The 26,281-nt window shown below is 28.3% G+C and overlaps 2 protein-coding genes across 7 annotated transcripts in view; one reads left to right on the forward strand and one right to left on the reverse strand.

The window, feature by feature from the left end:
* Positions 1-58: 58 nt before the first annotated feature.
* LOC105147433 (uncharacterized) lies at positions 59-5,752 on the reverse strand. Of its 5 annotated transcripts, none has more exons than XM_087406013.1 (7): positions 5,420-5,752; positions 4,556-4,726; positions 4,055-4,088; positions 1,584-1,646; positions 1,378-1,440; positions 1,159-1,272; positions 59-767 (listed from the first exon to the last, which is right to left on the reverse strand). In XM_087406013.1, the coding sequence occupies exons 2-7, from the start codon at positions 4,558-4,560 to the stop codon at positions 384-386; spliced, it is 663 nt and encodes a 220-aa protein (XP_087262139.1). In that variant the 5' UTR covers positions 4,561-4,726; positions 5,420-5,752; the 3' UTR covers positions 59-383. The 5 variants fall into 5 exon arrangements, 4 of the variants coding, with proteins under 4 accessions (XP_087262139.1, XP_087262138.1, XP_087262140.1 ...); XM_087406012.1 differs by lacking the exon at positions 5,420-5,752 and adding an exon at positions 5,206-5,413; XM_087406014.1 differs by lacking the exon at positions 5,420-5,752 and adding an exon at positions 5,206-5,413 and having other exon boundaries at positions 4,055-4,225.
* Positions 5,753-9,562: 3,810 nt separating this feature from the next.
* LOC105147432 (5-hydroxytryptamine receptor 7) overlaps positions 9,563-26,281 on the forward strand; it is a 43,302-nt gene continuing 26,583 nt past the window's right edge. For both annotated transcript variants that reach the window (XM_087406009.1, XM_011058428.2), the window contains exon 1: positions 9,563-10,284. The gene's annotated coding sequence lies outside the window, so the exon portion shown is untranslated. The remainder of the gene's footprint in view (positions 10,285-26,281) is intronic.

A 26,281-nucleotide genomic window follows, 5' to 3' on the forward strand; every position in this document is an offset into this window, starting at 1 on the left:
TGCAGCATTTGCAGTCTTTTTCATCATTTTATCATTTCTCCACACACACACACACACACACACACACACACACACACACACACACACACACACACACACACACACACACACACACACACACACACACACACACCCACACACACACACACACACACACACCTACTTTTATGAACACATTCGTATGTAAATTTTTTGAAAGAATTAATTTTTTTAGTTGAATATCTTTGTGGTAAACAAAAATACTTGGCAAACACAGAAATGTATTCATTTATCTTATTCCACAGTCACAATTTTTTCTGTACTTTCATAAACAATAACAATTATTAGAAAAAGAATAGGTCAAAAAAGATACAAAACATGTTTTTTTATCTGACATATTTATCTTAAGTTTCGTATTTCCAAGATGGTCGAAAACCAATGGCTTTTGTATCAACTGCTGGTCTTGGATCGTTCAATAGCTGAACTTCCGGATATGCAGGCGTACGTCTTTCTTGTCTCTCAAATGTTACATTTGAGATATCGGTATCATATGATTGCGATGTAAGGAACTTCGAACTCATAATGAAATTATGCGGCTGAGGATCCTTCGCTCCTGTAAAAGTATTTGTTGATGTCCGCAACTTCGTCGGTGTTCGAGGATGATCTGACTGTTGCTGCTGCTGCGATTGATTTTTTTTTGCCGCCGTAAGGATGCACTTGACTTCCTCGTTGATGTCAATTGGAGTTTCAATCCGCACACTCTTCATATTATGATTCATTCTTACTAGCTAATTATGGGTGATAAGATAATGCTTTTAATTGTATCTCAAATAAAGAGGAAATTTAAATATATGATTTTTGAATGTGAATAAAATATGGATCCGAATTTATTAATATCTTGCGCACATGCGCTTCTCAAAAGAGATAATTCTAGCATAAAAAAATTAATGCATTTAACAACATCATGTTTTATATATCAAAGTAGAGCTAAACTATAATGATTAATAAAAAAAATTTTTTTTTATTCTTTAAAAAAAATGTTTAAATCTCTGTTTTGTTTTGCATTATTTTATCGCGAGATATTATTCCAAATTTATTAAACCATATTAAAGCTTTTTCTTTTGAGATTAAATGTAAAAGCTTAGTCGTCATATTTTTGTCTTTCACATTACAATATACCTCAATCAATCCTTCTTCCAATTCGGAATAACGTTGCAGTAGCAGGCCTACTTTCGAATTAAGTTTCGTTAAATGATCGGTAATGAATAATTCTTTGGCAATATCTTCCTTCATCTATATAAGTAATTTTATTAATTTTATTAATAGTTATTAAAAATTAATGAACATTAAAATACATTGTATCATTATTTAACTGTTAAGATGATATCTTTAAAATACCTGATCCATTCCTTCAGATATCTTCGAACTAATGTAATTGAGACTTGCACGTGACTCACAAATCTATTGAGTAGCAATATATTATTTATTATTGATTTTTGTAACTGATTTTAATTCTCTTCCAATGAAAATTTTAATTAATTACATATATTTCGTAAATTAAAAAAAAATTTAATATATTATTTGCTTTTGTGTATATATATTACAATTGAATTAAATCTCTCAGCTTCGGCCATAATTTGATAATGCGCTCTCATCACTCGGAAAAACTGAAATGTTACACATTATATACTGCGCAATCGAATACTTGTTAAGTAAATATTAATTAAAGTCTAATATGAAATATGTATGTTATTTGCCTTCAATATTTAGATATAATGGCCAATATTTTTTAATCCCTTCAGATCTGATTTTGAAACTACGTTAAAAAATTTTTTTTTAATTCAATTCAAGAGCACTTTGGTAAGTAATTCATATTAAACAATTAATTTTTTTCTAAAATTTTGACTATTTTTATATATGCATTATTCAATTATTATGTATATCTAATCTCAAATGATAGAATTAAATAATTTTAACGGATCTTCAAATTTTATATTACAATGTACACAGAGTCTGAAGGTAACAAACAGATGAGTATAATATAAATTTATTATTATTGTCTGTAAATCAACACAGATCATTTCAACAATATTGCAGCAACATTACAACGTTTTAGCAATATTACAAACATTGCAGTAACGTTGCTGCAAACTTTTGTTCTGTATAGGATAATATTCTCATATATATGTTGGAATAAAATAATATTTAAAAATAGTTATAACCTACGCGTTGACACATATACAACACAATAGTCGTATTTATCATCGCAAAAATTATGCTAGTAAAAAAGCGATATATCAGATACATGATTATCTTCGTGAATGTCCTGATTAAGAAATTTCAAATAAATACATAACTTAAATATTATAATATTTTGTCAACATCAAAAGAAATGACGGATTAAAAATTTTTCTCTCCACGTATAATAATCTATCAAAAATTCTAGATTCAGCTGAAGTTTGATGAAGAACAGTCAAAAGCGAGAAAATCAAATAATCGACTGCGTTTAGCAGAAAAACCAGCTTTGCAACTATTGTAAAATTGTTTAATATGATTGATTTATACATTTAGATACACTAACTAAAGGCAAGATCAATGCTGAATTATTTGTAAATTCTCATTTCAAGTTAAACTAATAGAAAAATATTGAAAATTGCGATTAAAGATCAGATTTTGATGAAATTGTTATTTTTAATGCCATTTTCAATATGTTCCTATCAGATCAGTTTGAAATAAATTACATTTTGCAAATAATCAAATAAGAAAGTAAAACGGGCAATTGATGCTATAAGTATTGCACTTAAATAATAGACTTTAATGTATAAAATTAATTAACAGACTTTAATGTATAAAAAATTATATTTTCATGTTACGTATGTACGTTTTGGCTAAATTCTAACCATCTTCAGCGCAGAAAAAAAATTTGAATTATATTTTATCGCGTAATCCGGCACGTAGACTCCAGTGGTCAATTTCTAATAATACAAATAAGTATTTTCCCATAAGTTGGCACAGTGAATGATTTCAAAGGATTAAGATCTTGAATGGTCTAACACATTTTTGTTGTAACATGGGTTGCATTCAATAGAAAAAGCAGCTTTGCAAGTGTAATAAGGTTCTTATATTTTTATATATTGTATATATTTTTATATATTATATATATTTTTATATATTATATATATTTTTATATATTACATACATGTATGCAGTTTTTTTCACAAAAATATATTATTTTATAGAGTTGATTTCCTTTTATTTCGAATTTTCTTTCATCTCAAAAATAATTTCTCTACTTTTCTATCTATGCAGTTATATACGCACACTGTATAATTTCCTTTCTTTTTATGATTTTCTATATTACAATCATCTTTGTTACAAAGAAATGTACATAATGTAGTCTTCCTTATTATCTTCATCTGCTTTAATTTTATACTTCTCTTTAGCTCGTATTGTATGACTTGATCCAGACTCTTAAATTTTATATATATATTATAAGTTTTATATATATATTATATAATTTTAGGTCACATTCGTCAATGTTATTTTCTTTTATATGAGAGATTTGTAGAATTTCGAAACGATGTCTGTATCCTTCATTACTAATTTTTTATTAAACACTTATAAAACAGTATTAAAAATCTATTATATATAAATCAGCAGTGATAAAGAACTTGAAAAAAATAAAAAAGATAATCTTTATCGTGTAATATATACAAAAAAACCTGATCTATAAATCCTTATCTAAAATAAGAATATATCATTGTAATAAATCTTTCTATAAATTTGAAATATTGTAAATGATCAGGATTGACGTATAATATTGGATTTATTTGTAAATTGTAATTGATTTTATTAGCATACTCAAATAGGCAGTATATCAGATTTAAAACTTCGTGGCTTAATAAGGAAAACCATTATCAATAAAAATCAGAATTATTTAACTTCTCCATAGCGACTGAGAATGAGCACTAAATGTATAAGCTATTATAGTTTTTCATACAAAGTGGATATATGATTATACAAATTACACATTTTTTTATTAATAAAAGTTTCTTATTAATTATATATATCATACCTGGGTATACTTCCATAATTCAGTACCTTTTCGCCTTTAAATATTATATATAATCATTTTAGTGCAAAAATTTCCGTTCATTATTTGATGGTAAGAAATCTTCAAATAATGTCTGTTAACTAACACTAATCTTAATATGATTACATAGCATTAGTCAGCTATAAGAATCAGCTATAAGAAGTCAGGTATAAGAATCAGAATTGAAGTTTTCAATGAATTTGAAATAAAAACTTTTGTATGCCCTTGAAACGTGATATATCTTTCAAGTTATACAAGCAAAATAAGATTTATAGTTCTAATTTTTTTTTATTTTACTGTGGCCATATTCTAATATACACTACACAATTACATACACTATAGATTTTCAGTACTAGCAGTGTACACTAGAACACGGCATGAACTTATGCATATTAAATAAGCTTGAAGCAATTGACACTAACTTTTGGATGTTCTAAGTCCTGAAATCATTATTTAAATATTATGATCCACAAAATATCAAACCTCATCTTCTGTTAATCATATTTCCCAGTCATCTGGCACTAGTGGTTCATCCATTCCAGTCTCTTGATCTTGAGTTCAATCCTTTCATTGTGTAGCATACTTCTTATTTACATAAATTTTTCCTTCTGATTGTTTTCATTTTTCCCACAAGTTGCTGGTAATGCTATGAACCTATGATAAAAAATAATATAACACAATCAGTATAAATGTAATAAATGTAATCTCTAATGTGCATGCATCATTTCATCTTTGTTTAACATTTAATCACAAGGATAAAATAATGCTCGCAAGTTGCAAATGTTAAATAAAGCATCCTAAATTAAAAGCACCCAGTTAAGATAAACCTTTACGCATTAACTTACGACTCTACCAAAAACATAGTTATAAGTTTCAAAAATCCTTATATTCAACCGATATTCAGTCCCCTACATTGTATTATACGAGAGGATAAGAAGTCGAAGTAGTTAAGATTCTTATTGATTCTATTATTAAAGTTATGGAGCAAAGACGTCAGAGGCAGACACCTGAATTTACTGATTTTGTAAACTCACAATTTCTACTTATATTGCTGCTCTTTTGCCATTTCAGATCTATAAATTTTTCCAAATTTTTCAGAAGAAAAATCCTGAACACACAAATTTGTTACTAACCTCGTATTCACTTCTGCTTAAATCATCTTTGACCACGCTTGACGAAACTTATTTAACAGCATATATGTTAAAGACAATCTTAAACGACTGAATTTATAATTAATAAGAAAATCTTAAGTCTATAAATAATAAATAAGATAACTTTATAAATAATAAGATGTGTCAAATAAGACCATCCGCACTAAGCAATATCAAGCATGAAGTGCATAAACACCTTGAGACTTGAGACTCTCTTATATCTCCTCTCGAGATTTTTCTCAAGTATATGCTTGTTCACTATGAATCGAAGCGCCATCTTAAGATTACAGTTGCATTTAAGAGGATCAATCATCTAACTTCTTTCTTAGGGTGGATACGTGAAAAGTAGAATTTTTGTGTATGTGCGTGTGATATACATACATACATCATATATATTTAAAAATTTTCACTTTTGTCGTTTCGGCCCTAGAAAATAAGTTACATGATCAATACCCAGAGCATCGACGAGATACTATTAAAGATCGTCAACCTTGGGCAAATTTTCGGCGGTATTAAAAGGGCTCCAAGGGCCAGGAGGTAATTGAAGAACGCTAACATTATCGACAATTGATATAAATTTGCTACTGTTGACATAAATATTTGGTTCATATATTATTAAATTCATGATTTTTTATTACATAAATAAATATGCATACTTATAAAACTATAATATCCTAATAATAAACATATTGCAAAAAAATTACAATTTTTTCTTTGCAGTTATCATCTCTGTTGATAATCAAACTTTGACGATGACACTGAAATCACAATTTTAAAGAAAAATCGAGTATTATTAAGTTCTAAATACATAAATACATAAATACGTCTACTAAACTAATAAATCATAAAATAAATACAATATTATCAGTTTTTAACTCTTAATCACTTCAATATTCACAAAGAATTCCCATAAGGATGTCGGTCTTTAATACAATAGTATCTTGTTGGTGTCTAGAGCAAGCAACTTTGCAATTGTTATAAAATTCTTCAATATGATTGGTTCTTGATTTTAATTTCTTATGGATCTAAAATACATATAACCAATAGCTGCATTCAGCAGAAAAAATAGCTTTGCGTTGTAAAATTCTTAAATATGATTGATTTATACATATAGATCCAATGAGGAACTAAGAGCAAGACCAATCATATTAAAAAATTTTACAACAATTACAAAGCTGTTTTCTCTGCAGAACGCAGTCTATGTTTGAGATAATTTTAAAAATAAAGATCGCAGCACAGATTAAGCATATTCTACAATTGCGTAAGCGTAGTTGAAAGTGGTTGTAGTTATAAGAATTGACTAATCACTGTCGAATATTTTTTTCATATTTAACTGTGATTGGTAAATTCTTACAACTACACTTACATTTACAATTACGCTTACGCAATTGTAGTTGCTTTAAGCCGATTCTACATTAGTTGCAAGCTGATCGCAAGATTGTTGCGACAGCCAATATGAAGCGTTGATTTTAAAATGCAAGCTTCAGATTGGCTGTCGCAACAAATTTGCGATAAACTTGCATCTAATATAGAATGGACTTGAGAGAAAAAGCGAGTTTTTATTGAATATCACTCATCGCTCATCGCGTCCAATATACAGTGGCTACATCGGAGACATCCAAGCGACGTTTCCGAACGCAGTCAGTATGCCTACATCAAAATGCATAACATGAACACAACTGTTTATCTTTAATTAAGCAATTTAATTAAACGTTATATGACTGATACGTATATACATACTTATATATACAGATACGTTGAATTTATCCAACTAGACTTCTAGCATCAGCCGTGCATTCGAGAAGATGCTATTAATGTTTTTTGTGTCATTCTATCCTTGTGTTTTAGATGCATATACCATATAAATGAAATGACACAAATAGCTTTAATAATGTCTCTCTAGACACAGTCTTGTATATTGCTCATGATCAGTTCAAAATTAAATGTTACATGTTGCATTCTTTTCATGTATTTTTTTATTATCACTATTGTATCTTATTTTGTATATACGTATAGAAATATGTAAAAAAAACATTATATTACATTGTAGTAATATATTATTAATATATATTTTGGTATATATAGAATGTTCGAAGTTTTTGATATAGAGCCGTATCAGTACATGATATTTATCATTACAAATAATTCTAATGTAACATTCCTGATGCTCGTATAATATTATATCTACAGTTAAGTTACATGTTGTGATCATTTGCTGGGTTGTTTTTTTTTATAAACTTATGCAATTTGCAGTGTACAATTAAAAACTTTTTTAAAAAGCAGGTATAAGTATTTTTTTATGTGATTTATTTTATTTTGTACATACATATAAAAATACATTAATAGTATACTAAATGCATAATAGTGTATGACTATAAAAAAATGAATAATTTACATTTTATATTTTATGTAAAAATATATCAAATTATAAAGTATAAAATGTTTCGTAAAATTATTTTTATTTTGCAAATTATTGGTTTCTTTAATATTTATATGTACAACTTCTAGTCATACAATCTTTGTTTGACATATTTTTGATAAAAGCCGTTGTACTTTATTTTGAAAATATATACGAGTAACTTCAAACACTTTATAATGTAATACGTTGATGCTTTCATTGCATATGTATAATAATAATAATATTGATAATTTTTGATAAATTCATGAACCATAACTTCACAGACAATTTCTTGTTAGCCAAGTTTATGAGAAATCAGATATATTTATGAGCTGTACATTATAATATACATAGAATATTTGTTTTCCAATCATAAGTTCTTACGAATCTTATGTGAATAAGTTACTAGTTTTACGATTCTTTCTAAAATTGCAGCATAAATTATAGTTTCCGCACTATTCATTGTTAACTCATCAATAAATGACAGTCTCTGTTAATCGACATTCTCGATCTCTCACACGAAGGATAATGTAGAAATAAATCAGAGATTATTTCAAGCAACTTTGGGATATATTCTTTAACAACAATGATATCTTTATGCGAAAGAAAGCTTGAGAAAATTCATTCTCAATTCTCTGAAATCTATTGATGAATACTCCCTTATGCCTTACGAAATGGGAAAAGATTCTCTTCAAGCTGCGAGGAATTTAAAAAGCAATTTTTAAGAGATTTACTCTGCTAGCATCCGTCGCTTTCTTCCACTCGGATAATCGAAAATCTGTCGACGGAGTAATCTGTCATAGTTTGTCGAGTCAAGCATCGCCATCGTCGCGAAGTAATTTGTCTTTTAGTATAAGATACTGTGTCACAAGAACGGACAAGTTGAAAATTTTTATTTTGAAAGCATTCGATTTTCGATGAGTTAATTTGTCATTTCTTTATAGCGTGATATTTTAAGGCCCCTAAGTAGTCATCAGTCATATCGTAGTAAAAGTTATGTAACGTGTCATTTCGCGCTTCTGACGTCATAATTCACAATATACCTGGATGACTACTTCAGCCAAGAACATTAATGTCCATATTCATAGTCAGACCTTATATTATATTTAAGACTTCTCTAAATTTATCTTCAGATACTCAGCAGCCAATAAAATAATTCGTAGAGTGTATTTGAAGATAAAGTTAAGGAAGCCTTAAATATAAGGCTTCGAAGGCTCGACTATGAATACGGGCATTAGAGTTACTTTGGAATTACTGATTGTCTCTTAAGGCTGTCAGTTTAATTTGGAGAAAAAATAATGCAAAAGCTGCAGAAATGTGTCACTGCTCCGTTTACGGACACCTGCTATTTCATTTCTCCTGTTCGCGAAGATGAATAAATGCTAAAAAACAAAAGAAGAATAGTTGGAAAAGTTAAAAAGACGCAGTTTCTCCTCTAGTTTCGTTGTAAATAATTGCACTCTTTTTCTTCGTCTAGAAACCAATATTCTTTACTCTTGTAATATTTTCCTCGTTTACCACTGTCGTAACAATTTCCCGTTACAAATAAAAGATGTTCAACGTTTAGATAAAAAAAATTTATGATATGACAGAAAAAAATGCATTCTTATATACATATATTAAAGAAGGTATTGTAAATTTACAATCTTACTTAGACATTGCGCGCTTCCCAATATTAAAAGTATATCTGTCACATTACAAAGGGGGATTTTTTTTATGGATCGCGAATATATCTAAAAATATTGTTCAAACAGGCAAGTCTTTCGAAATCGAACTCTTGTAATTTTCTTCACATTCTCCCAATCGCTTTTGAAAAATCCGAAAAGATCCGCTTTCGGATCTTTTTACGTAAAGATTGCATAACGCGTAAAGCGTGCATAAAAGCAAATTTTCTACTAGGGCGTTACCATGAGTCAATCCTTTCTGGACAGGACAACACAGTTTGACGGCACGGCGCAGCGCTTGCGCCGCGCGAGGTGGATCCACAACTCAGTGGTAAAAGTCCCTCTCCCTATATTTAGTAACACGGCGAACGTTCAGTTGATCTGATAGTGTTGTGTCCTGTCTCGTTGTGAATCGCGAGTGCTCGTGTTTATTTTTCTTCTCTCGTAAAATCTTTCCTTTCTCTCCGCTCATCCTCGTGCTGCCTCTCTTCCTTTACTCATCACCCTGGTTACTCACCGCCTATATCAACACAGCAACTTGCCCTTTCCATTTTTAATGTAAAGTCCCACCACCCTGTGTAACAAGCGAAGGAAGGATGCAACTGCGTCAGACGAGAAGTGAAAACTTCGTTGTACGAAAAGAAGTGACAAGCCTTCGAAAGCCTAAAAAGAGTGTGACTTCGATCACTCCGCACCCTTCAAGGCCATCCTCTAAAACGTCGAAATTGATACAATCGATTAGATAAGAGCAGACGCGAGTAACGCGGCTAACGAAATAGAAGAATTCCAGCCGTGGAGCGTTGTTGCAAAATTGTTCGGAGCGGTCAACTTTTTGAACGAAGACTGCTATTCTTGCTACTATTACTCGATATCCTCGCTACTATTCACGACGACAGTCCCATAGGCTGGTACGAAGATCGTTGATCGATTTTAATAATGACAGCGGGAATTCTGGATTTCTCTACTTATTGGAGTATTATACACATAATGGGCTAATAGGTACGTGGATAATTTATTTTTAATTCCTTTTTTCTGATTACCTATTCGCGTCTGTGGGAAAATATGTTGATGAGAGCAACAGTTTCAGGTAGTGAACAGCTAGGAGTTAAAATTAATGTTTTAGTATGATATGTATATACAATTTTATTATGTCTCCGTAAAATTCGTGTTAATTTCGATAATCTCAATCTTTTGAATTGTACAGTCAAAGGACGACGTATATCAAAGATAGACGTTCTCAACTGTCAGTGCAATTATTATCTTTTTAAATAAATTCCTTGCTTGTTTGAAATTTATAAGAATGAAAATTATTCACCGCAAATGATGTTTATAGTTTTGTATTTTCACCGCGATGCTAAATCCAAATGTAATCCCTTAGTTTAGATCCACAACCTTACTTTAAAAGGCTATAAGCCGTAAAGCCTTGAGAAATTGACCAATCACAGTCGAATATGAGAAAAATAATCGACTGTGATTGGTCAATTTCTTACGGCTTTTCGGCTTAGAATCTCTTAAAACAAAGTTATGGACATGGACTTGTGAAGATTCCATTCGTCCTTGGTTGAAAATGATCACACATCATCTCATATTACATAATATTTATATTTGGAGTACTTGTAGTCAGAAACTATTTGTTATGTTTGTTGAAAATATTTGCGGAAATAATTCATAGAACCTTTTTAAGAATTACTTCAACATAAAGCTAAGCCATATATAGATAGTTAATCACTTTGTGAGTATATCTATATATTATGAACTCGGGTAAGAGACACTCTGTCTTACTTTAATATATTCTAAGATGCTTCTTGCAAAGTAATTACTAAATGTGTAAAAAAAGTATTATAAAACATAGTGAAGCAATATAGTTACACGAAAAAAGTACTCAACTAATTCATTAACAAGGTCAAAATATTTCATTTTATATAATTTTTATATAATTCCATTTTTATATAATTTATTCCGTTCCCCTAAGTATTATGATTATATACATTATATGGCTTGAATATGTAAATAATATGAAAATTGCAATCGCGAACTGTGCAATCACAAACGTAATATTATTTGTACAATCTTTTTTCCTTAACTTACGAGAGAATGCAATTTTGCAATCTCGTTAACCAGGCAAATATAAAGTAAATTATAATCATACTTTGTAAACGTCAAGAGTGATTTATTTCTTAATTTATTAAATCATTGAGTCAAGTGTAATTGAGTTGTAGTCTACAAATTGATAGAAAAAGAAAATAAGAGACTAATATACATAACATCAAGCGTTATTAAGGAAAATGTCTGAAGATGAAGAGAATTAAAATATATAATATTTATATTTTATACAACTTCTATTATTTCGATCTTTTATTGAGTCCAAGTTTCCAATATTTATCATTAGAAAAATTTATGATATATACTTTTATTTTGAAGTTTCTATTATCTAGTTATCTATTATAGAACTATACTCATTTTTATTATCATGCATCTCGTTGGAGTTTGTTTCGACATAAACTTCTAATTCTTCAAAATTATGAAAGGTATGTAAATAGTTAAAACAGTAATATCTAAAATGAGATTTTTATCCGTTTAAAAAAGAAGGTAAAGAAAAGAAACGTAATTAATTTGGTTTTAAAGAGAGTATTTTAAAAATATACATAATTAAACATAAATGTAAACTGTATCAACATTGTGTGTAATGAGAGGATTTGACTAATATATACAAAGTATATTGCATTAGATATTATTAATTGATGGTTATGTAAGAGACAGTTATATAGAAAGAAGAAATCAATTAATAATCCATTTACGTTGTAATATCAAAGAATGTACTAATGTGTTGGAAGTATTTAATACAATTTTATTGGAATGAGATCGTCTGTAAATTTTTTAATGATTCGTATTTGCTCAATATGGTAGTATTGCTACATATTAGTAACTTGTATAAAACGTTTTTATTCAAACAGTACGGTTTTATTCGAACTTGAATATCATCGAGAGATGAACAATCTAAATTAAAATTATTTTAATAAAATATTGTTAACAGATTATATTAATGCTACTTCTCAATAACAGAAGCACAAAACCCGTAAAAGTGTCTAAACAAAAATAGATAGAGCTTGATATAAGTTAAAAAAGTCTGCATGAAAAAAGAAAATATTTATATTTATAAAAAATATATGATAACATTTAATTATGTAATTAATTATTAATTGTTGATAATGCATTTAATTATCAATTACTTTGTATTATTCTTATAGCGAAATTGTAGATTATATTGATGAACATTTAACAAAACTCAACTAATATTAATTAAAACTTTTTAAATAAAACATTTTTAATAGTAATAAGAAATTGTAATGTAAGAATTATTAATAAATTATGGTAAAAATTATTAATACATTAAAAAATTTATTAAATGAAAGTCTTTTTTTAAATGTTGAAAAAACTATCTTTAAAAAATAAAGGAATTAATAATATTTACAACATCAATAATAAATTGAATTAGATTGCCTTATGAATAAATCAAAAGAAGCATCAAATATGGTCAAGATTAGATTTTAATATCTTATAATATTACTATTATTAAAATACATTTTTTAATTTTTCAAACTGTGCGCCGTTTACTTGTTTGATAGCTGATCACGATCATATTTATCAAACGCTGCGTGCAAAGAGAATAATTTATTTCGTGGAACGTCGTTTTTCCGTGACAATCTCAGCAACAATAACGTCATTGCACGAAAGCTTTGAAACAAATGGAAATATTATGGTAATATCATGGCACTATTAATTATATATTATATTGAACAATACATGCGCAGGCGGCAGGATGTCCGCCACTCGCTCAATACTAATTCATACTGCTGTAACATCACAATACAATTTTTTAAAATATGGAAGCTCTCTGGGATTATTTTAGAATTTTTTAAAGGAGGAACTTAAAGGAGTTTCGTGTAAACGATATTAAAAAATTTACGGTTTGAAATTAATAATTAATATCCAAGTCTCTAATGAATAACAATTCATATTTAAACTTGAAGTGCTGCAAGCTTTGTAGCGTGTTAAGCTAAAGAATCATTAATTTGTTAAAATTTAATTTTCATATATATATATGTATATATATATATATATAATTTACTGATATTTTATAGTACAAAATTGAAATAACAGCAAATAATAAAAACATACATTCTTAAACATCGATCATCTTCAGTATATATTTATCCATAAAGTTTTCAACGTCAAATTCGACTCTTATAATCACATTAAATCTCGTAAATTAATAATTACACAATACAAAAATGCATTTAATAATAATAAAAAACATATACATCTTTTTAAGGTAAAACGAGTCCTTTACGCATATCGATCCTTACTTAATATAAATCGAATCCTATTTCAATTGTAATTGTTCTTATCAATTCAGAATATAATTACACGGCAAGTATTTTTATATGCAATGTTTCTTCGTCTCAACAATGGTGTAAAAGTAACTACTAGTACCATTGAAATAAGACTCATGTTATATAAACCAAATTAAACGATAAAAATTCACATTCAAATAATAATAATTGTATTAATAAAGCACAAAGAAAATTAACAGAATTAATTATAAAATTAACCTGAAACTATTTGTTAATAACCAAAAAATTATTTAAAAAAGGACTTACATATAAAACTTGAGATACGCATTCGTTAACTGAAATAGTACAATGAAATATAAAAATAAGATGTTTGTCTTTTCAAACGGTCAAAGGAAAAATGTTAAACAAAGGAAAAGAATAAAAGATGGGAAAATGTGAAAAAGGAGACGAAGGAAATCAATATTAAGTGGGAGAAAGGAGCTTATCCGGCTCCGATTAAAGCAAAAATAAATTTTTTTATTTATTTTTGTTTTAATCAGGGCTGGATCAAGATTTCTTCATCGCCCCTAGGCATTTAAATTATTGCCTTACCCCGATTCAACCCTCTAGAATGTTTTTTGGAATGTTCCAAGCCTATGTTTGCGACAATAAAAAGAAAAGGATTTTCCTAAAGATAAGGATTATCCTAATTTAGCTTTGTTACAACAACGTTTTTATGATATATTTAGAAATTACAAAATTATGTATACTTCATTTATTACAATTTTATGAATATTTTTATATTATTATATTATTATATTATTTTTATATTATTAGAATTTTATGCGATTTTTTAATAGCAAACACATTTGCCGCAAACCTACTTATTCCATTCTATGTATATATCGATGATTGCACGAAAAAGCCAGCATGCCCCCTCTCACATTTCTCTTTGGTAGAACAAAATCGATACAAAGATTGCGAAGCACCTCGACTCGAATCTATAGTGATTGTCGATCGATAGACAATTTTTTTCAATTATTCGCGTTTGGCAAAAATAGCTACTTTTTAGAAATTCTTGTCAAAGAAATACCGCTTCTCTAATCTTGCCGTTCTTAGACATAGGTTAGTCTCAAGTGCTAATCCGACTCTAGCTTTAATCAATAGTAGCACATGTAAAAAATATATTTCCGAAGTTACAGAAAAAAATACGAAGTTTTAAGGAACCTTCTCTCTCTTCTCTCTTCTCTTTCTCTCTCTCTCTCTCTCTCTCTCTCTCTCTCTCTCTCTCTCCCTCTCCCTCCCTCCCTCCCTCCCTCCCCCTCTCTCCCCTCCTCTCTCTTCTCTCAATCCATTTCTTGCAAGACTTTTCATTCGATTCCGTCTATAAATCTGTTTTCTGTAGCTAAACTAGTGTATACTTTTAGAACTTAAATATATAAATACTTTACTTATTGAAATTGTTGGAAAAAATTATTCACAAACTATTCGATCGATCAAGTTATATCGATGTAACACACGAAGTTTATCAAATATTTTCATTGAGGATCTTATAAGATTAATAAAATAATTAATTTGAAAAATTTTTTTATTAAATAAATAAAAAGAAATTTTTTGATAAAAATTGTAATTTTTTTTAATGCTGCCATTTTCTCATTTTTTAATCTTTTTCTTATTTTATTTGTTTATCGACAAAGTAATTTCATAAATAACAAGAAATTATTTTGTATTTTTCAAACGGATGCAAAAGACACTATAACTGCCATCAGCTCACAACTTCGGCGAAGAGTCTATATATATATATCTTCGCGTCTATATATACACTGTTTATAGGCCCTATGAAATTATTTCTTATTAAAAATTTTTTGTATTTTAAAATGAGTAATAAAACATAAAATGCAAACTTATGTATAAATCAATTCCTTTGTATGAAGAGCATGAAAACCTACATAGTCTTAATGTAAAAAACAATCGTTATTGATAAACTGTTTGTAATGTTCATTATGACGTATATATGTATATATAATTTTTGTACACATAAGTGTTTCGACTCTATCGGGTCATCTTCGGTATGTTTGCAATAAAATTTTTTTAAATATTCTTTTATTATATTGTCCCTAATTAACGGTTATTAAATTCTTTGTCGTATTGTTCATAACTAATGGTTATTAAATTAAAAAATGCAATGGTACTTAGTACTTTTAAACTTTCCAAAAGAAGAGCGGAATAGATTAATATTTCTATCTTGGAATAAGTGTTACGCGAAGGGTAAACCGCTGATCAAAATTGTGTGCATTAATGCCTATTAATGCCCAGTAATGCCCAAGTAATGCCCAATTTTTATGCCCACTAATGTCCTAATGATGCTCATTAATGCCCTAGTAATACCTATTACTGCCTTGGTAATGTCCATTAATGTTCTAGTAATGCATAATTTCGTACTTAGTTTATTATAATGCACAATTTTCTTAAGTAATGCCCTGCAGTAATGCCCCAAATCTGTACACCGCAATGCCCTCAACGGTTTACCCCTCGCTATATCCGGATATGATCTCCGATAGTTCGATTTATTGAACTATGGGATATGTAATATACATTGAATACGTGAGCGACCAACAAGGACTTCAAAATGCAGAATGATGGAGAAAGAAAGCGAGGTTAGTAAACATAAAAAAATTTTAATCATTTTAAATAAAATTAATTTATTGATACAAGAGGGCTTAATTAGAATCAACTAAAGTAGTAAAAAAAAGGAGCTACGAGCCGAAACTATATAGGTATTCGTGCTACTATTAAAAACAGTCTTGTCAGATAATAAATTAACTTTTCGACCTTTATTAGGTCTTTAAATGTTAGAAGAAAAAGTAAACAGACTCTTTACCACATTTATTTTATATTTGTTTTCGATTATTTTTTATTTCATTTTGTTTTAATATTTTCTTATGATTATTATAATTTCAGCTATGGCCATGCTTGCGAGATCTGCAAGACCATTTGTGCGAAAATCTAGACTCATGAATGTGTACAATATTACCATTAAGTCATCAAATTTACATTTTTATGCAAAAGATGGTAAGTACTGAATAATAAAAAGTACGGAATTGAGTGAAAATTAAAACTTTATTTAATATTGTTGTCCTTATTTATATTTACAGATGACGGTAACTTTCTACGCAGAATTTAGTCAACGAGGCCGCAGGCGGTGGCCGACAATTGCAGCTGACAGTGAAGGTGCTTAAAGTAGCGCTCCCTGGACGAATAAGAAAATTCGTCTGGAGGAGCAGCTTATCTTATATGTACGTCTTTGTAGAATTTCAAACTTCTACTCGCAGAGCGCGGAATTCGTTGGAAAAAGATACTATAGCAAGAAGTTTTTATAAAACTTAGTAGTACTAATTTCTTTTACATTATAACATATTATTCTTTGACATTAATTACATATTTTAATTAAATATTAATTATATGTTTTTTTCTATTGGAGTAATGTTAGTCAAAGAACTCAAGAAGTGGAAATCTGTCTAAGACTTAGGGTTTATTGTAGAAAGAAAAAGTTGTCGAATAAATCTACGACCTCACCACATAGTTCCTGGGCTATTACGAGAGCAATTTCTTTTAGGTCTTCAACTACAAGATTTGTACGTAACACACAGCATGCAATATTTCAATAATTTCACAATATGATAATAATATTCAATATATATAAATAATGTTAAATAAATATTGATGCAATATTAAATGTCCATGAAAATTTATATTTGTGCGATATTTCGGCAATATTACTGCAATATTATCTACTGTGTGATATTTTTTGTTACAGAACAATAACGAACGCATTGGACGCTGAAGCTCTGGCAATGGATGATATTAGAGAGGCAGTGAATGATGAAAATTACAAACTGAACACCGAACAGTTCAAACGATAGATATGCCAGTAACTTATCAAGTATACCTTATAGATATTTCAATGGTAATAATGAAGCATAAACGAAAAAATAATTATATACTTTAATTTTTGCAGGAAACAGTTCTACGACCGGGAAACGACAGGGATTTGATAATGATAGTGAGCTACAGGATTTCATTGGTGGAAGTTTTGGTGAAATCACTCATTTTCAACTAGCCTGATTACGTAAATGTGGAAGTAACGAAATCCTTTACCGTACTGGAATTCGCGCTCGAAGATTCTGTTACACACTTCATGAGACTTATGAAGAACAACCGAGGAATCAAGGACGAAGATGCATGAAACGAGATCATGCGCTGTCTGTTTTTGAAAGTCTTTTCGACGAAGTCTAAACGTGAATGAACGCAAGCATAAATAAATAACTTTAAATAAGTAATTTAATAGTAAAATTAATTATTTTTATATGTAATTAATAAATAATATTTATATAATAAGTAATTAAATGTTAGTAATTAAATATTTTTATAACCAGTAATTTTGTATAAATTTAAAAAATAAATTTTTATATTTTGTATAATGTAATTTGTAATTCTGTAATAAGTGACTCCAGTTTTTTCCTATATGCAGAAAACCTTTCAGCGTGAAGCTGGATTTAAGATTCTGAACTAATCTAGCAAATTAATCTGTGAACAATAATATTTATTTTAGGTACACAGGGATTATTTATATTTATTATGAATTATTTATATTATATTCATAACTATATGCTAAATACAGTTAAGGCTTTATATATAATAATTATTATTATTCCAATAAAAATGTTGGCATAATGTAATTATATATAAAATTCCAATTACATTTATTTTTCTCGGACAGATTGTGCGCGGTATACTATCGGCCTTGCAACACAATCATTTGACTAAAATTTGACTGACAATAATCGTCACAAATTAATTTTGATCATCGATTTATATCGTATTATTTCATATAATTAAATCACTATCTTAAATGATCTTCCACGATACTGTTCCTTCGTTGTTAAAATAATCATAAAATTCATCCCCAATTGCCATGCACCTGCGAGTACTCGTGTTTACATCTGTAAGTGTACATTTATCTTCTATTATTCTTCGCCAAGAGCCACGCCTGAACCTGTTTGAACTAAACCTACGTGTAAATATGCAACATTGTTTGCATCGCTTTTTCGCAGCTAATTGTGTAAGCAAACTGTTGCTTTTGAATCATTAACATCACGTTTTCTGGATTAGCAATTATCGGTTTTTGATGTGTTTCCCACAGACTTGCTAAAGTATTGAAAGTATTTTCAATCATCCTCCGGGCATGATTCAAGTGATGATTATACATAACTTGGTGTAAGTCCATTCTTGCCTGGGTAAGGACGATGCAGGCATGACTTGAGAAGGAAAGTTCCAACAAGGCAATACGATAATATTCGCTTTTCTTCAACTATTATTGATTTTGACATATTCATATGGTCCGCATCGAATTTCTGATCAATTGTGTTGGCTTGAAAAATGCCACTATCGCTTTATCATCCGTAGGCTTTATCCCTGATGTCGACATAATGAAATATTATATTGTGCATCACATATCGCTGACAATACGTTACTACATTGTGAGCATCTTTGTAGTTGTAGTAACTTGCGACGATGCCGCATATTGTTCAATGACGCTCCATTTTCATTCAATTCCAGTGCTGCTGGATAGCACCATATTTTGATTTAAAAAAAGGGGATTTGCGATTTGTAAATTAAACACTTTATTTAACTAATTTCTATAAAATGTTTTAATATTACAATTATACTACAGGATATCCCAAAACTGATGAATAAATATTTAAAGATAGATTCTTTTCGACGAAAAGTCTAATACGAAAATATCAAGGCTATGATAGTTTTCAAATTGGAAGAGCTTAAAAATTATGAATGACAGGTCTAGAATTTCTCACTCAGAAATGCGCGCTCAGGAATAGTAAACAGGTCAGTGTGAAGGTGTTGAATTTTGTTATTATTAAAGTCAGTGAAATTCGAGAAATACTTTAACACTGACCATCTTGCCCTCCTTAAGAATGCGAAATTCTAGCCCTGTCATTCGTAATATTTAAACTCTTCCCATTTAACATTTTGAGTATCACGTCTCTCAATTCCGAGAGATGCCCAACTTTCCGCAGGGATCTGTCTCCCATTTTTAAGAGACGAACTTATTTATTCAAATAGGAATAGTATTTTATTGAAGCCTTGTAGGAAATATATTCAAAATATCTTTGGCACACAAAGTGTTAAAAACTATCATAGCTTAATATTTTTGTATTAGACTTTTTATCTTAAAATGTTATAAAGAATATGTTTATAAAATATTTATCATTAATTTTGGGACATTCTGTATATGTATACACAATTATTACGCGTATTAATTAGAAAGCCAGATACATATGTAACTAGAAACATTTTTTTTAATTAGATTTTTTAATACGAAAGTATGGGTGCAGTCTTAAATTATTTTTCTTATTTTAGGCTTACATAACGACTAGATTGTGATTATAGTATATAATTTTTATTACAGGATAATTACATTTTTATTATTAGGTGTTGGAATTAATTCGTAGCGTTTTTAATGAAAGAATGTTATTTATTTCACATGAGCATTAAAAAATACATTAATGAAAGTACTTCCCATTACTTGTAAAACGCTACGAATTAATTCCAACACCTAATATATGTTTCATTTGACACTTCGATTATCTCTCAAACTATTCATTATTTTAAAAAATGATGAATTTCAAGTGAAATTAATTTTTTTTCGAGGGGGATATTTTTTGATAGTCACAGGTACTTTCTAAGTGGACGTACCAAAATTTTAACGTGACATTTATTTTTGAATGCAATTATATAATTATATAAATGCAATTATATAGTTTTATTTACGTAATATAATTTCTCTAATTATTCTTCATATAAAAGAATTAAAGTGGAGATATTAAAAAATCAATAACTCGCGAGAGATATTTTATATTTTATTCTGGTCCCATTTTAACATACAATATTAAATATTCCATAAACTATTAATTTTTTGATAATTGTATTTAAACTTTTACTCTCCACTTTATCTCCAAACTGTTTATAATCTCTTTATTCAACTACGCTGATATAGTCTACATCGGTGTTGTCTCAGCGTATACAGAATGCATCTCCGCTTTTCATATAACGTCCACAAATACAATCACATTTCCCCATTTTTTCTGCGTTTCGGTTGGCTAAAAATCTGTCAGCGTTTTACTCTTCACTTCGATAATTGAATTATTGAAGAAGTTCATTCCATATGGTCTAAATTAAAAATTGTCTATGAAAATCTGCGTTATAGTCAAAGTGAAGGTCTATTAAATGTATCAACCAAGATGTCGAAAACATCTTCAGCACTTGGCTTCAAACACATAAAACAATGGAATGACGGTTTGCGTCTTGTACAATTTAAAAATAGAGCCTACCACGAAGGCATAAAATGTTGTTTCGTATGAAGTTATATTCGGCTAACCAGGACTTAAAAGTTTTGCTCGGAGTTTTGCTCGGAGAAATCATACAGTCTATAAAATCTGAAGAAGATTTAGAAGAAAAATTACGTTTAAATGTATTTGAAGATAGTAAAGATGAAAAAGATAAAAATAAAGCGCAAGGCCAAGTAAACTATAACAGTGATACAGAAGATATTGACAATGAACACACACAGGATGAAGAAGATGAAAATAAAACATAAGGTGAAGAAAATTACAACAGTGAAACAGAAGATAACGAACAGAACGAAGAAGATAAAAATAAAAATGGAAGAAAAGATAAAGAAACTAACGATTATTTAGAAGTAGAAAAATTGTAGAAAATAGAGCTAAAGTTCTTGATACTCAAAAAAAGGCGAAATTTAATTTACAAATTCAAGTGAGAAAATGAAAAAGATTCTGCAAAGTTGTCTAAACGTCGGCGAAACAGTCAGATTACGTATACCCGATGTTGATAGGAAATGATAAAAAACAATCTGCTAGCGGTGATATTATCTAAAAGTAATTATTCTTATGAACTAGAATAGAATAAAGTGTGTTATAAAAATTCTATATATGAATTTTTTATATGTAGAGAATCGTTTATTAATTCCGATGAGATTCCAATTATAGTACGAAAATGCGAGGAAATCTTCTCTATTTGAAGTTCAAGGATTTAAGAGGTGTAATTGTAAGGGAAAATGCTCGTCTAATAAGTGTAGCTGCAGGCGTTAAGAAGAAAAGCAATGTAATTCAAAATGTCATGATAGTTCATCTTGTTTGAATAAGTAATTGGTTTATTTCTCTCTGGCCCGGTTTTTCATTATCTGGTTAACTTGTGGTTAAGCTTAACCTGATGTTTTATCCAATGGGCTTCATCCATGACATCCCAGATAACATGCATTTGCATAAGATATCTAAATCTATCTAGGCACCTTTTAGATATCTTTTAGATGTAAGATCTAAAAGACTTTTAGATATCTTATGCAACATAAATGTTATCTGGAATTATGACAGATGAAGCCCATTAGATGAAACATCAAGCCTAGTCACAAATTAATTCAGTATTGGTATTTTTATTTAATCTTTTTGTCGTTTTATTTTCTTACTATCTTATTATTTTATATATTATCCTATATTAAAAAAGCTTTATTAACGTTTGAACTTTAAATTTTATAATGTAGGATTAAAACTTTATAATGTAAAATAGTACTGTACATTGATTTAAATTAAAAAAATATTTTAATATTTAAAATCGGTTTTTTATTCTGTTTATTCTGTTTTCTTACTGTTATTTATTTTATTATTACTTTTCATTTATTTTTTACTTATTTATTTCTTATTCTTTTGAAATAAATAAAACTTCTTTTTTTTTTTAAATTCATTTACAAATTTGTTTTTTGTACATAAATACTTTTTTGGCTCATGTAAAATTCAACTTTTTATATAAATAAAGTCACATATTTAGATAAAATAATATATACATATTTATTTTTCATTACAATACTTATTAAAGAATAACAATTTCGACATTTGTTATGTAAGATAAGCAGCTCGCAAACATTCATGCAATTACATAAATTGAGCTTAATTGGTAATAATAAATTACTGTTATAGATTTCCTTATTAATTAATAACCTTATATTAATAACTTATTGTTATAAAAGATTAATAAATTTGTATTTATATACAGAATCACTTATTTTTCCTCATTTTTGTATTTCATTATGAGTTTATAAATCTTTCTTATTCATTTACTTTAGTATGTACATTATTGACGATAATGTCATGTTCATCTTATCAAATTGAATCTATCACGTACTAAAATTGTGGTGACAATGCAGAAACGAACAAGACCTCAGTGCATAAAGTTTATATCGATTTAAATTTAACCTTGCATAGTGGCCTTTACTAATTTTACGAAGTATCCATTTGTAATGTATGTATGGTAAACTCATTAATTTATAATAGTAAGACGAAAGAGATTTTAGCAATAATAAAGCGTTTTAGATATGCAATAATATGTAAACTTGTATTAAGTTCTTTACATATTAACAGAAATATAGCAGAAGTAATCAAATAAATAAAAAATATTTAAATGCATATCATATAATAAATAATAAATGAGCAGGAGTGGGCAAAATACTTAAAAAATTGTATTTAAATACAAAATACAAAATACTAAAAAAAATTGTATTTAAATACAAAATACTCTTAATAAAATAAAAATGTATTTAAATACGTATTTTAAATACATATTGTATTTCAAATACGCCCACTTCTGACTGAGATACAACACTAGAGATTGTTCATCAAATAAACAAGGATAAATGATGCATTATGCACATTATGCGTGAAATTTAGAGTCAACAATAGTGCGATTTTAATTTTCATCAAAAAAATGTTTACATAAATTAATTTAAATGTATTTAGTATTTACAAATTTAAAATATAAAATACTAAAAAAAAATATTTAAATGCAAAATACAAAATACTCTTAAATAGAGTATTCAAATACGAAATACAAAATACAAAAATTTATTTAAATACGTATTTTAAATACATGTACTTCAAATACTGCTCACTCCTGTAAATGAGATTGTAGAAAACAGACTGCCTTATTCTTTTATAATGACATTTTCGGCCTTTTAATTTATTAATCACACTTTCCATTTGTACGTGGGCATAATTTATAATGATCGATCATTTTGATTAATTTGAACATTTTTGCTTCTATTATTCAAATTTTCCAAAACAAATAAGCATTATTCATATTGGTCGACCATTATATATATAAATCCTGAATTAATCAAATTGCTCGTAATATAAATATAGATAAATTACTTAATAAAATATATATAAAATATATATAAAATATACATAAATTATCTAATATATATTATATATATATATAGTATATATGGTTATATATTATAATATGACATATTATATAATTATTATATATTATAAAAGTACACATATAAATATTTTCGCTTATCTAGGTAATGCATCCAAGTATTTTTATCTAAGTATGTTACAACACTGAATACAATAATTTATTGGACAGTATTATATCTTATATTAATATTTATATAATATTTTAATTCTGTTACTCAGACACTACAAATGAAAGAATTTCTACCTGTAATCCATGTGCCGAAGAACAACGGACTTCGCTATTTTTTTTCTTAGTAAAAAATTTTTTATATATGAATATAGAAATACACACATATAAACATATATAAACATATATTATTATACACGAAATATATGTCTACATAGGTTTTTTTTCTAAAATTACCTGTGAGTTAATAAATTATTATGTTAATAAATTATTATGTATAATAGAATTTATAAATACACGAGGATTGTGAAACAGGAAGATTATCTTATGTGGAAAGGTTATAAAAGGAAAGAACTTGAAGTAGAACACAGTCGATTAACCATCTTTACATGTTGTCTGCAGGAGGTCCTAAAAATGGAAAAAAAATTATTCAAAATTGTCCCATTAAATTTTTCATTAAAAAAAATTATATTAGGTGTTGGAATTAATTCGTAGCGTTTTTTAATGAAAGAATGTTATTTATTTCACATGAGCATTAAAAAATACATTAATGAAAGTACTTCCCATCACTTGTAAAACGCTACGAATTAATTCCAACACCTAATATAATAGTTATAACATATAGTTATAACATATTTATAATGTATAAAAGTTGTAATATGCAATAATATATTATCGAATGGTATAATTGCTAATTTTTTTAAATGTATACTATATATAAATTTGAGCTAAAAATGCGACATTACTTTCCTTCGTTGCGGATTATAAAAACAGTAATGCACATTTTTAGCTAAAATTTATATACATATATTCTACATTAAAAAAGTTAGCAATTATACCATTTGCTAGAGTAAAGTTTCAGCTTTAAGAATCTAATGTTTTAATTACAATTTTTAATGAAATTATTAGTAGTCAAAGTCAGAATGCTCTTTTATTTAACGTGTATAACTCGGTAACAAAAAATCGTAGGAACATTTTTTAAAAACGAATTTTTCGAGAAAACTAAGTTTTCACATCGGATATTCAAAAATTTTATAACAAATATATTCTGTATATAATTCTGAGCTATCAGAATACCATAGAACTTTCTGAACAACCTAATAGTATATAATTATAGTATATTGTTATATAATATATATTAGATAATTTATGAACAAGGTGTTTGATAATACTGTCGACACACTCATGAGCAGCTAGAGTGGATTAAACTGATTGAAAAGTCCTGTACCATTTTGCAATTTTCGCAACAGTTAACAAGACATCAATTTCTGGAGATTGCTGAATAAGCGCATATCCGCCTAGCCAGTACCATCAAATGTACGCCCATTGGTTGTGATCGCTAGGGAAATTATTTTTTTTCGCGATTGTACTTAACTTGCTGCTTGTAATAAACAATAACTGGTTAATATCAACAAAAGGAGACCCAGCTCCGATAATCTTAACCTTGACATATTTTGTCAAGATCATAAGTGATCTTCAACAGGTTTTAGTTGGTGATTGTTCTTCGTTTAGAAGTTATTAATGAAAAAAGTTTACTGCTTTACAGGGCGAAACGAAGTCTATAATTGTTTCACATGGGTTTTCGACTTTCCACGCGAAGCGAGGTCCACCCCATCTCCCTCCTGCCTCGGGGCGTACGATGCTTCGCGTGGACAGTCGAACCTCCCTCCCCTCCCCCAAGAAGGAAGAGAGATGAACCTCGTTTTACATGAAGTTATAGTTATATAAACAGGGAAAGGGATGATTGTTAGTATTATAGCATATAGCAGAAATGCGATGTTATTATTTAAATAAATTTTTCTTGTTAATAATTTTTAAATAAAAGATCATCATTGAAACCTGTTGGAGCTCAGGATTATGATCTTTGACATATATTAAGATAAGATCATTGGAGTTGGATCTTCATTTGTCGATATTTACCCAATATCGTGTAATAAACAATAATTAATATCTCGTTAATTATTGCGAAAATTGCAAAATGGTACAAGACTTTCGACTCAGTTTAATCTACCTGCCTACGAGCTTTGTCGGAATAATTACCAAACATACTATATATTTATATTATTAATATGTAATTACATATTAATAATATATCTTTATTATATGTTACCTTGTCATATTAATTTTTATTGCATCAGAAATGTAAA

The sequence above is a fragment of the Acromyrmex echinatior genome, chromosome 4, assembly GCF_024713525.1.
Source record: "Acromyrmex echinatior isolate Ae372 chromosome 4, ASM2471352v2, whole genome shotgun sequence".
Taxonomy (NCBI): Eukaryota; Metazoa; Arthropoda; class Insecta; order Hymenoptera; family Formicidae; genus Acromyrmex; species Acromyrmex echinatior.

Excerpts from the sequence above, each read along its gene's own strand:
- LOC105147433 (XM_087406013.1), bottom strand. Across the intron at positions 1,647-4,054 it reads AATTATGGAAGTATACCCAG|TTTTTCCGAGTGATGAGAGC; the intron begins GTATGATATATA and ends GTAACATTTCAG. Across the intron at positions 1,441-1,583 it reads CTGAGAGATTTAATTCAATT|ATTTGTGAGTCACGTGCAAG; the intron begins GTAATATATATA and ends GCTACTCAATAG.